General features: G+C 38.9%; 1 protein-coding gene across 3 annotated transcripts in view; it reads left to right on the top strand.

Moving 5' to 3' along the window:
• SLC26A5 (solute carrier family 26 member 5) overlaps positions 1-12,885 on the top strand; it is a 33,057-nt gene that overhangs the window by 4,063 nt on the left and 16,109 nt on the right. For 2 of the 3 annotated variants that reach the window (XM_057364494.1, XM_057364496.1), the window contains exons 2-4: positions 7,226-7,443; positions 9,104-9,243; positions 12,400-12,510. In XM_057364494.1, the coding sequence (XP_057220477.1) occupies positions 7,289-7,443; positions 9,104-9,243; positions 12,400-12,510 (406 nt within the window). In that variant the 5' untranslated portion in view covers positions 7,226-7,288. The remainder of the gene's footprint in view (positions 1-7,225; positions 7,444-9,103; positions 9,244-12,399; positions 12,511-12,885) is intronic. The other variant, XM_057364497.1, reaches the window with a different exon arrangement.

Genomic DNA, 12,885 nt, shown 5'->3' with positions numbered 1-12,885 from the left:
AATTTTGCACTGTACTTCTTTTCTTGTTTCCCATTCTGTATTACATGAGTCTAGTTTTATTTCTTAGCTAGAGTCTAGTTTTATTTCTTTGCTAGTTTCAAGTTTAAAATCAATACATAGGACCTTTTTAGGATCTTTTTTGGTGCTACAATACTGTCCATATGGCTGAACATGTTACCTGAGTCTTTAACTAACTACAGTCGTCGTGAATCTGATTTTTCTTTTTCCCTGCTGATGACATTTGTTTYTTTTACATGTGTTCCTGAGAAAGAAAGAAAAGTTCTTGTAAGCAAAAATCATCAGAAAGTTACTCAATGAACCTTTCTTCATTTCATTTGATGATTCTTCGCCCAGATACCCTTGTCGCTTTTCCAGTTCCTTCATGATGACATCCTGTTTTAGTGTAGATGTTGCRGGAATCCATTCATGTGGGATTATTCTGCCAAAGACACTTGAAGGGTCRGTTGGAGAACTCTTCAGTTGTATCAGGGTTGATCTTTTTGCTTTTGCAGTTTAAGAACAGACATGCAACTGTCTCACATTAAAATGTGAGCTCTGTCWTCAGCCACAGAAGAATTATGAAGCCATAAGGTGAGCTGCAAATAAAACAGGGGTTTGCTGTGAAATACTTATTTCACAGCAAACTGCGAAGAGAAACTTCTCTACACATTCATTGCTTTCAGTGTATCTTAAAATACTTTCAGGAAAAGCACTGTTGGCCTGTGTTTGCTGTGCACTTGTGGCCTTTAGGTGTAACCTTGGCATCAAAATGTTGAGGAAGGTTATTCCCACTGACACTTACCTTCAGAACATGAAGCAACACTCAAGTACATAGGAAACAGAAGAATTCTATTGCTTGGGTAACATCTTAACCAAGCAACAGTTGCTTGTGATGGGGACAGGACCTATCATAACTCATGTTCTACTCACTGCTCATGCTGTGTTTGGTTTGATACTTCAAGCAGAAAAAAGGTTTACACAGAAAATGTGTGTTATAATGTAGCTTCCAATAATGAAATGTTTTYATATCCTAAAATGGATAGGGAAGTTGAACTTCTCTCTCAGAACTATCAGGAAGAGATTTGCACCTTTGATAAATAATTAGCACTACTACTTTCCCAAGGCTGCCCTATGCTGAGGTTCTTTGTTGCCTTTCAGAGGCATCAGTTCTTCAGGAATTTCTTCAGGCATGGCAGTGGCTGTAGCCTGTTTTGCAGGGGGACAGATCCTTTGAGAAAGTGACAGAGAGCCTTGTAGAGGATCTTTTGAGACTTTGCAAAACCTCATGTTTCTTAAGTAAGGAAGTTACTTTATGCCATGTTTTCAGCAGTAAAACTGGAATATAAATTTATAATTCCATTCTAAACCCTCTCTTCTTCCCTCTCTCCACCCCAGTCATTTCTTCCCCTGACCACAGTTTTTCTGTCCTTCAGTTTCCTCTGTTGCTTGAGAGGTTTCCACTGTAAACATGATGACTGAAATTATTTTAGTTACAAATAACAACCTTTTTTTTTTTTTTCCATTGTTTATTTTTAGCTTGATGCAGCACTTGAGAGGGGCTAGTGGTGTATGTAAACAGAGTAGATGAAGCAGATAGGGGAGAATTCTTTTTTGGTGGCTTCTCTGCAGATGGAAGTGTATCACAGAACCAAGTAACTTGTCCTTTCTGTACAGACACTTGTTTGCTGTCTGCTTGTTCCTCTTTGCCTGAAAAAATGAACCAGCTCCTGGAAGTCATTGGTGCACTGAGATCCCATGAAGTATAGAAATTATTCTGGCTTAGCTTGGTGTGTGTGCATAATCTTGATCTATATTATCTCCTCTGATCAACTGGAGCTTTGTGATTGAAAGTACTCCAACAAAGTTTTTGGCAGTGGATTTTCTCTGGAAAATGAAGCTGGCCAATGATTACCTGTCTCTGAGGTGGTGTGTGTCCTTATCAGTTGGCTGAAGCACATCAAAGGGGTCATCAGCCATGGTACCACTCTGATTAACTTAGCAGTAGCTAGTGATAGTGGAATCAGATTTTGGCAAAGAGARTGAGGCTGGCAGAATAGAATCCAAGGTCACTGAAATCACAAAAAGCAGGAATAAGAATGATCATATTGCCTTGGGTTCTCATGGTCATTTGTGTGTTTACACTGGAAACAGAAGCCATCTCTTATCTCAGAGGGAAGGAGATCAATGTTTTCTGCTGCTCAAAGTGCTCCAGGTGTTTGTCTTATGTGAAATTGATTAAACAGCTCAATCATCATAACAGGTTCCTAAAACATTCTGTTGATGAAAACAAACATAAGATTGCTGGTTGATAAGAGATGCTATTAGGACACTAATGAATTCATTAGTCCATGGAGACTCCACTTTGGAGACTAAAGTATTTTTTGTCATCGAACATGAAATATGAATTAACTCTTATCAGTTACATAATTTATTATTTTCTAATATACATGTCTAATTTGTTACCATTCTGAGAGAAGGATCTTTATGCCTCACATGTTATTATTATGCTCTTTTCAGTGGCTAAGATAGGTTCATTAGAGGAAAATATACTAAATTCAGCAGCATGAGGAATGTGAGGCTGCTGTTCCATATCCCCACATCCAACCAGTCCAAGGCTGAAGATGTGTTTCCAATAAGCACACACACACACAGAGAACACATGTACACAATTTATTTACATCTGTACATGGCAAGTCATGCATATCAGAGAGGCAGCACTGACAGTTCTGCTCTCTGGCTAAGCAGGATGGAGGTCCAATAATGAGACTGTATGTACAAATRTAGAGATGCATCACACAAGTACAGGATGGATCCCTCCAGCACTCAGTCTGCCCAGCAACTCCTTCATCCCAGTCTCTCTAGCTGAGCTGGACATATGAGCCCTCAAGGCTGTAGCCCCACTCCAGTTGTTGGTACAGAGCATCACATGTTCACAGGTGTGACTGACCAGGTCACCTTTTGCTGCCCCTGTGTGTTCTTACTCTTAGAGATGGGCAGATGCTTTCACACCCAGAGCTGGCAGGGACATCCAGGCTGATGGCTCATGTGGTGGCCCTGGCAGTAGCCCACCAGGGTATTATCCAGATTCTCCGTCCTGCTGTTGTTCTTCTGAGTAACATCGTGGGTGTGTGGAGATGCTTTTATCACACAACCAAACATGGTTTATTTAATCAACTCACCTTTCTAAAGAGTAGAGGAGAAATTTTGCCTGTCTAAAAGCTGTATATAAATTTSAGGTTTTGATTTTTTTCCCAAAGGGTCATTCCTGGAGTGCATTTCTATGATTGGGACCTACACAAGGAAAACTTTGTTTGTTTCACAAGTTATTTCCATATTTATGAAGTTTTATATAGGCTTCAGGTTTAAAAAAATAGAGTTGCTAGTAGATTTAGTGGGAGTAGTGGAGGAGGAATGAGTATGATAAACACAGTCCAATAAAACTAGGAGAACACATTCCTTATTACCACACCCAGCCATTTTACACCTTTGTGCTTATTTTAAAAACAGCTTTGTACATGTCAGTCAGGGTGAAAATGGAAGGGCAGAGGGCACTGGGGAATGAGGCCAAAGAGGGAAGGAAGGGAGGGAGGGYGCCATTATGTGGTTCCTAAAATCACCTGGTTTTGTGTCTCACCTCTTCAGACAGTAGGAACTGACTTTAGTGTAGCAGTGTACATTTGGGAGAACATACTTTACATAGAGTAGCAGTATTTCCTCCAGCTCTTTAGCTCATGGCAGTCACCTGTATTTGTAAGTTTGAAGACACAAAATATTTCATAGACTTTTTTGTTCATGATCAGACTTGGAATTCCCTATCACAGGACACACTGTAACACAGTACTAGTACTGTCCACCTGTGCTTTTTTGCTATAAATATATATAATTGCTTTAACGCAATTCTGTGCTTAGCCACCAAAGGAAAGAGGTTTTGCTCTTTTTAAATGGGCAAGACAATGGATTTGCTGCTGACTCCCCCATTTCATTAGGTAGTTCAGACACATTCAGGTTAGATACACATTAGGAGCCAAAGTGCCCATTAAAGCTGCTATAGTCACACAGTATACCATTCTTAATGGCTCCAGCTTCTTGCTTTTTTTCCTCTATAGTTGTATTTTGAATCGAGGGAACAGAAGCCAAATGTTTATTCCTGTAAATTTTATGGTTGACTCTGATTCATTTGAATTGGATCAAAAATTATTGTCCTCGACAAGAATCAGTGCAGAGGGCTTGATAGACTTCCTTTATCAGCTAAGAATGGGAAGAGAAAGTGCTAATTTATTAGTGATAGTGTTATAAATTCATGTTTGCTTCACTTTTTTTCTTTAACACCTTCAATTTGATAATAGCAGTAAAGACATAAGACAGGCCTTTATCAGTCAGATAAAGAATTGCCAACTCTTAAGTCTTTTGCATACAGCTTTTAGCTACTTCAGCTCAACTCTTATCTGGCTGATAAGATTAATGACAGTGTTTCTTACAGATTTTTAACTTCATTCCTGCAATTAAGTTCAAAGGTTGTCTGAGAACAGTATTCTACTACCCACCATTACGTTTTTCTTCCTCTGGATAAAGGTCTTTGAGTTTTCAGAAATCATAGCAGTAAGCTTTGTTTTCATGAAAATGGCAGTAGCTGCATTTGCTCTTCTTCAAGCATTCTGGGAGTGAAGGGCAAGACTCAGTTTCTGTGCTTTGCAGTTTGTAGTACAGACACTTGGAGAGGCACTGGAACCAGTCATGAAATGCTACTATTTTGCTACTCTATAGACAATGTGTATCATCTACTGTGAGGACAAACCTCTCAGTCTTGCTCCCTGTGTGCTTTTGCACGAGAGACAGATGATATTAAAGACTTCAGTTGTTGTTGCAATATCTGCATCTTAGTATTTTWTGTTGCCAGCAGAGAACATGCTTATGCAGGGCAGTTATGATGAACTTGGTGACATGACATGGAAAAATTGAACATGATCTATCCAGCCATAATTTTAGGGTAGATTTAGGACCTCTTAATGACACGTGATTTGTTTTCCATGTTCTCATATCCACTGGGAAGGTAAAGAAAGATTCTGTCGTATCCTCCCTGAAGTTTACTTTTGTGTTAGCTGGTTCTCATGATTCAGTGCAGTGTAACTTCTTAACTCTAACAGAATCAGAAACGTTCAATCTACAGTTTTAAAACCTTAAGACTGAGTGATGGTGAAACTTGGGTTGTGACCTCTGGAAGTATTCCAAACTAAAACTTTCCACAATCTGGATAACTGATTTAGAGTCAAGCCTTATTCAGTTAGTCAAATACACCTGCATGATTGATTTTACCATGAAAAACAGGGGTAGCACAGAATTTCTCTTGTTCTGTATTTACTCCTAGTACCTGGAAGAGCTGGAGCATATGTACACAAGAGATCTCAAGACTCCTCCAGGTCTAGATTTACATTACAAACTCATGTGGCTTTTCTAGATACTAACCAATCTACTTGAAGCTGAACAAACTCAAATTTGTGGAAATTCAGTACCTATATTGTTTGTGGTTAGTTGGACACTGTCTTGTGTTGCTGTCCTTTGTAGCAGAAAGAAGGCAGGGTGCATGTTTTTAAAACCTTGGCAAAATATGTTTTGCTATTACATTCTCATTTTATTGGAGAAGTTTGGCCAAAACCARTCCTTTGAACTGATTTGGTTTGTGTCTTTTGCATGCAGCTGCAGTTTTTGTTCTGATTTGAGTGGATTTTCTGTTTAGGACTGATTAAAATTGCATCTTAATTTGTAGATGAGGCCAATGTTGCCAGAACACATCAATTAATTACTGGAAAAGATAGATTCTATTTAAATAATGACATGAGGGACAATTATGGAATCCCAGAATGGTTGGGGCTTGAAGGAACTTCTGGAGATCATAGATTACAACCTCCCTGCTCAAGCAGGATCACCTTTATTTCACACAATAAAGCTGAAGTCAATCTAGAGTGTAAGGTAAATAAAAAAATACAATTTTAATAAAAATACCCTTTTCTGACTGACAAGGTAGAGGAAGTGTTGCTTATGAAATACTGAGAATTGAAGAGATGCTAGGCTGTGTCAGTCCTAGGAGATAGAGACTACCAAGACCTGAGTGGAAAATTCCAGCACTTTCATCAGACTGAAGGCACAGATAGCAATATTGGTATTTTGCTGCTGGTCTGAGTGTATTTGCTGAATCAGAATATTGGACCAATAGCAGTAGCTTTGTCTGAGTGTTTAGGTAGCAATTTGTTTAATTTCTGTGTGGTAGCCCTTTCCCGGAAAAGTATTGATGTACAGCTAAAAACTGAACACYCCTGGGTTAGCACCCTTGGTCGAAGGCAAACACATGCTTAAGTGACTTGCTGGACTTGAGCCCGAGGGCCTTGTTCACAATGATGGCTCTGTTTCCCATTGCACTCACGTTCTGTCATCGAGTGTGGCACTAGCCAGCATCTCTGCCTAACGACATAGCAGTCCTGTCACTTTGCTCGTAATTGGGAGTTGTGTTTCTTGCCCAGTATTTCTAAAAACAGCCAACACGGGGCAAAGGAATTAGCAGTGTGTCTTTTAAACATGTTAAGATGTTTGTGATACTGAATCAGACAGACAAATAGATCTTTGCAAACCTTCTGGCTAGTTTTAAAACTGGGCACATCTCCTGATGCCTGTTTTAGTGGGTACAGACTGAGACTAGCAGAAAGTGGTACATCCATTGAAATTATAACTGTTTGAAAGTAGTGAATTGTGCACCCTTGAGATGCTGTTTGGAAAAAGAAGCCTCTGAAATGGAGGGAAAGCAGGTAGATGGATTCAAGAAGCAAATGGCAAGCTGGAAGAAAGAAGTGGGTTTCCTAGTGTTAAAATCAGAGTTCTTGAGAATGGATGTGCCAGTTTGTGAGAAAGCAGGAAGTAATTCAGCAATAAAGGAATCTCCCTCTTACAGTGACATATTCTTTGAAAACTGAGGGAAAATCCAGATAAATATGAATACAACCTTCCAAGTTTGTTTCAGCTATTATTTACAGAGTAATTAATGCAAAAGCTTTCTTTACGCAAGCATAAATTAATAGCTTGCATATACTAAAGACTGAGTGTGATTTATTATCTTACTGCTGTTACAAATTATTAAATTAGACTGCACAGTTCTTGTCTCTAGATTGTCAAAATACATTATTTGAAACAAAATGCCAAATATGAGGTCAAATGCTAAATTTATTTTTGTCTGCAGCCAGGTTTTTCAGTGGAGACTGTGGAACCGTTCCTCCTTCACTGCTGCTCCGTGAGAWCAACTATGGAACATGCTCAAGAGCAAGAAGCATGTCTTGAGCAAAGCCCGAGGTATTGTGTGCAGAGACCAGTATACAACCAGGAGCTGCTGCAAGGACAGCTGCACAGGAGACATAGGACCCCTCCAACTTTAGGACAGAAGATTGCACATTCTTGTCGGTAGGGTTTTTTGTCTTATCTTTGTCTAATTGGCTAAAAATATTATAATTCTTAACTGATTCATGCAACTAGCTGTTAATCTCCTCAAAGAAACCTAAAAGAGAAAAACTCTAATTCTACTTTGACTATTCAGCAGGACTAGAATGACATTGTACATTTCTTTTTAATGTTAATTTATAACTATATGAAAAAATGTTGGATAAATTGGTTGAACTGCCTTSCTCAAAGTGAAAAAGGAAAATATGCAGCATAGGAATGTGAAGTATTAGTGATATCACGTGACATGAATTCATAAGACCTAGAAAAATCTGTCCTTTTTATGTGGCAATACTTATGGCCAAATTTGTGCTTCACATGATTCTTTCACAGAAGAAGAATGGAGATGTGTGGTAACTGTGTAGAAACCTGAGTTGTTAGTCTAATAAGGACTTAGTACTAAGGCTTTCTGTAGCTTGTAACTGSCTTGCAATCTAAGTATCATCTGGTTAGACATGAAATGTCTTTAACTGTGCTTCTCCTGCYCTGGGGTCCCAGAGGATTTAAGTTTTAGTTAAGTTCTCATTAGCTTTATATTTATCCATGCTTCATTTGCAGAGTTTTTTCAATTTCTTGCTCAAACTTGCTTCTGCAGGACAGCAAATTATTCCTGCCTGATGGTTTTCTGTAAAATATTCCTGTTCACATAATTTGACATTTGGACATTTGCTTTGGTTTATGGAATGACTTCAATGGTAAAGATTGAACTTCATTCTGCCTCAGAAAATTTATCTGTCCTGAATAAAAACTATGTGGATCAAAATCCTCCTTCTTGTGATACAGTCTACTTAAACATGGAAAAGTAYGGATGACCCTCTCACTTCACTGTGYAATTCAGGAATTAACAAATCTCTGCAATTCTCTCGCAATTCCCCTACACAGAAAAAYATTTATACAATCCCAGTGTCATRTTTTTACCCAAGGCTAAACTTACCACAGTACAATCGAAGTAGGATGCATGGCAGTACTGAATAGAGATATGTATTTCCTGGCTCTATTCATTTGTCATGAGTCAGGGTTTCAGAAGGTCTGCTGAGAGCCACAAGGGTCAGTGCTGCTGGCCTCAGTGCCTTTCCAGGTGAAGAAGGGTTATGTTCTCAAATAGCCTTAAAGTTGCTCTRTCAGCATTAGTAGTGATAGTACTGGTTAAATTAATAGAATCAGGGTTTTAAAAGCATACTAATAGAAAATGTTATGATCAAARAAGTATAAAGTATGCCACTAGTAAATGGAAAAAAGCACTGCAAAGTGCTCTGATGAATGAAAACCACTATCAAAGCAAGTTATGCTCAGGAGATTGTCACTAGGAATGATCTCAGCAAAAGATGGTATGGAACCACGCAGTTATGCATAGACTAGAACAGTTTTACTTCCCACTGATTTCCAGCCTCACAAGACTTTTGATTCTCCAGTTCCACAGAGTTTGTGAACAGCACCAACATGTGATTAAGGRCTAAATTAACTGGAATTGTACTTGTTTGTGCTTAAGCATGTCCAGAAATTACTGTCATCGGGAGTCTGAGCCTTTAACGGAGCTCTTTTCCTGCATAGGGATGAAAGACCGTTTTTTCAACCTGTTCATCCTGTGCTAGTTTTTAACTTTCTTTCTGCTTTGTATTTCCAGTTGTTCTTCTAAGAAAGCCAAGTCTCATCTTTACAGTTTCTTACCAATTTTGAAATGGCTTCCTCGTTACCCAGTGAAGGAATACTTATTAGGAGACATTATCTCAGGTATAAGCACTGGGGTTATGCAGCTTCCTCAAGGTGAGTGTTCCTCTGGATTTAATTATCTCTTCTTTGCTTTTTCTGTRTATTCTTTTATGGTGATGTTTGGCATCTTGAAGCAGGTACTCCTGAGAACAGGATGTGTGTCTCAGGGCTGTGTGTGGAGATCAGCATGGTCACTGCAGACCCARTGTGATGATTCCCTTAAAATTGCAAGTCAGTGATATGCACCAAGCTCTGAAAGGAGTTCTCTCTCTAATCAGTGCCCACAGCTCTCAATGGTAGAACAGCTTTTCCCACTTTAAATGCATGTCTAAACTTTTGCTGAATGCACCCTGTTATTTACTGATCTCATGGTCCTGAAAGTCGTGGCAAATTTGCTGCAGAACACAGAAGTATCCAACAAACATAAAGACATAATGTTTCARAGAGCAACTGCATAGTAACCAAACTAGGTAACTAAACAAACTAACCAAACTAAATTTAAGAGAACATGCAGGAATTCAAAGGCTGATTCCTGAGACTAGAAGTCACCAGTTTACACTGGAAATATAGTAGTGGGCAGTGATTTACATGATGGAAATAAATCAAAAGTGTCATCTGCAAGAAGACTGAAAATCTGTGGAAAATTCTGTTAAGTTACTWGGAAGTGTCACCCCAAGTGGAGCCTGGACTTGAAGCAGGGGCAGGCTCTGGAAGACAAAGAGAAAGCCAGTGTTCACAATTCCATTTAGCTCTTGGTGAACAGATCAGTGTTCACTATCAGCAGTTTCAGAAGTGCCAGGAGGTTAGAAAGCAACAGCATTTCTACAACTGTATCGTTATCGGGTGCTCACTGCTCTGGGAATAGCAGCTTCACAATAGCTGCCACAGTCTGAGTAGATTTTTCCAGGAGGACTTGGAGTAGAGGAAAGTCTTTGATTTGTGCAGAGCCCTGTCCAGAGCAGTCCTCAGGCTAAGGGTAATGTAGTTAAGCATATGTTTACTTGTGTGTTGATTTATTTCATATTTGCACCTCACTTGTTTCAGTGTAGGCTGAATCAGGTCTGAAAAATTCATCTGTAAATCCAAGAAGCCTAGATTTTAATAGGTGGTAACCCATTAAAGTAATTAAATAACCTTAGTCTGTGGAGATAGTTTCTTTATGCTTTTGTGTAAGTTTTATAATTAAGGTTATTTTTTCTTCCACACATGTAAGCATCAACTTACCTTAAACTGATAGTTTACTGATACCTGATAGTTAATGTGGTTACCCCAGGCAAATCTGTCATATACTTGACACAAGCATTGCCAGCTGTATACTGAAACATAATTTATGTCATGACCTGAAAAGACACTAAAATTTAAGTGATCAGCAGTGAACTTTATACTTAATTTTGTGACTCTGTTTTAARGTAAACATTATTCATTTGGTGACTGTAAACATGTCCTTAAACTGCTCCTAATCTTTCCTKTTCTAAAAACACAAAAGTTGAACTTTCATTTTTCTGGAATGGATGTAATTATAGCAAGCATGAGTTCAAAGAAGCCTGGGAATCATTCCAGGCAGAACTACAATGACCACCGTGTTTAAGCCATGACCTCCTATCAAGTCAATATCTCTTTATTTCCTTGGCACTGACAGCCTTTAAAAATGCCAGTACGAATGAAAGGGAATAAAAGGGTATTCAGATCAGGAAATTCACTTAGATCTGCCCTCCCAGTTTTGAACTCTGATTTTCARTTCTGGTTACTTGTATTGTTCATCAYCATATTAAAGGCCAGGYTGTTATAACACAGGGTGTTTTGCTGATACTGTTGTCATGAGAGATACTCCTTGGGTCAGCAAATACATGTGGGATGAGTTTCAAGAGTACTTTATGAAAAGCTGATTGGAGCAAGAGAATAAGTGATACCATCAATCCAGTTCTGATGGGAATATAAATTTTTGGTTAGGACTCAAGCATTGCTTAGGGCCTGTGAACAAGGCCTGAAGTGTAGTGAGTTACTACACTGTACAAGAGCACAAGGGTGGCACAGAGATCCCTTCCTGGTTTAGTTCTTTTTTTGTCACTTGATGCTTTGCCTCCCAATTTAAATGTATAGGGAGAGGTGTTTTCAACTATCACTGACTCTCTATGGTGGGTGAACCATTGCTTCTGTTTGGAATTTGTGCTGGGCCATTGAGATTTTTAACTTTAACTTGGATCAGTCTGCCCAAGTGTGGCAAGAACACACAACTTACTCATGTTATCAACCTGCACTTGTGAGAGTGCAGAACCAAGCCAAGCCAGGATACAGTGTTTTCTCCTTGAGGCCCAAAGGTCCTGGTATCAATTCTCATTAACACAAGCTGTTTAGAGCTGTTTGTTTTCACTGGARCTGCTTGGGACAGTTATGTGCCATATCACATGGTGCTCACCATTTGCTTGCTGGTCCCATGATAAGCACACACTGAGTCACACAGAGGGGGAACACTGTGGGAGGTGTCCTTCTCTGGTGGCCCTTAGAGCTGTTCCCCCGCAGTTCCACTGTGGTGCTTTGCCAGCCCCCACTACAGATAGGAGTGRTATGGAGTGCACTCCACTGCATGGAACTGGACAGGGCTTAATGGCAAAAAGGACTTTTTTTGGAGCAAGAATACCAGACTATGTAAGCTCTGTGACCTTACAGATTGTCAGAAATTATTTTCTGCTTATTTTACATTTTGAAGCATATTTTGTGGAAACATAAACTGTTATGATTGCAGTCATTCTGGGGTGAGGAGGGAAGCATTTAATCAGTTATAGGTTGCCATGAAGACCACGTCTGACCAGAAAAGGAGAAGAAAATCAAATGTGTCTCACTGGTTATRGGGGTTTCCTGTTTCTAGCTAGATTCAACAGATGAAAACAAAAACAACAATTTGTTGCTATTAAGGAGTCCTTCCACTCACAAAGGTAAAACAGGTGCACAAATGTACACACAAACACATCTGCAGTGCCTGTAATTAGAGACTTTGGTTTCCTGACTGAACCCATCATGTTTCTAGGCACTACCCTAGAGTGTTATACATTTTAAAGAGTATTCCCTGAAAGACTTTCTGTTTTTTAAACCTGGAATAAGTCTCTAGATTTCCTGTTAGGTGAGTTCAATTTTAGTAGGCTTAAATCCCTTTGCTTCAGATGATTTATTTTTATTGTTTACTTAACATACATGTTTGTGTCTGTTTTCTAGGTTTAGCCTATGCTTTGCTGGCAGCTGTTCCCCCAGTATTTGGCCTATATTCTTCATTTTATCCTGTTTTTCTATATACTTTTTTTGGAACCTCCAAGCACATATCAATAGGTATATCTRTATGGATAACTGAAAGTCTGTCTGTGTGWGTGGGTGTGTGTTTAATAAAGTTGTAAAAAATAAAATTAGAGAAATGAAAGTGTAGTTGTTTTCCATAAATTCAAATTTAAGTTCATAGGAGAGATGCAAATGTGTGGAACATAACTGGTACTCCTTAGTGTTAGTTTATCCATTTTACTTARGAAGCAATAGAAGAGCATTTTGTAACAGATTAGAAATGTGTGCTGTGAATTCCTGAACTATGATTTTATTGCTGCAGTCAACTGTCTGTGTGGCCAGGATGAATCTTTAATTTTGCAAAAGAGAAACTGAGATAGGAAAAAATGATGGTGTTTACCTACTGCACAGGTGTATGTTCACCATCTG

This window comes from Malurus melanocephalus, unplaced genomic scaffold (genome assembly GCF_030028575.1).
Source record: "Malurus melanocephalus ecotype Western Australia unplaced genomic scaffold, MMel_1.1 scaffold_39, whole genome shotgun sequence".
Lineage (NCBI taxonomy): Eukaryota > Metazoa > Chordata > Aves > Passeriformes > Maluridae > Malurus > Malurus melanocephalus.
Note: the sequence above shows the minus strand (reverse complement) of the source record. Positions and strands in the feature narration are given on the sequence as shown.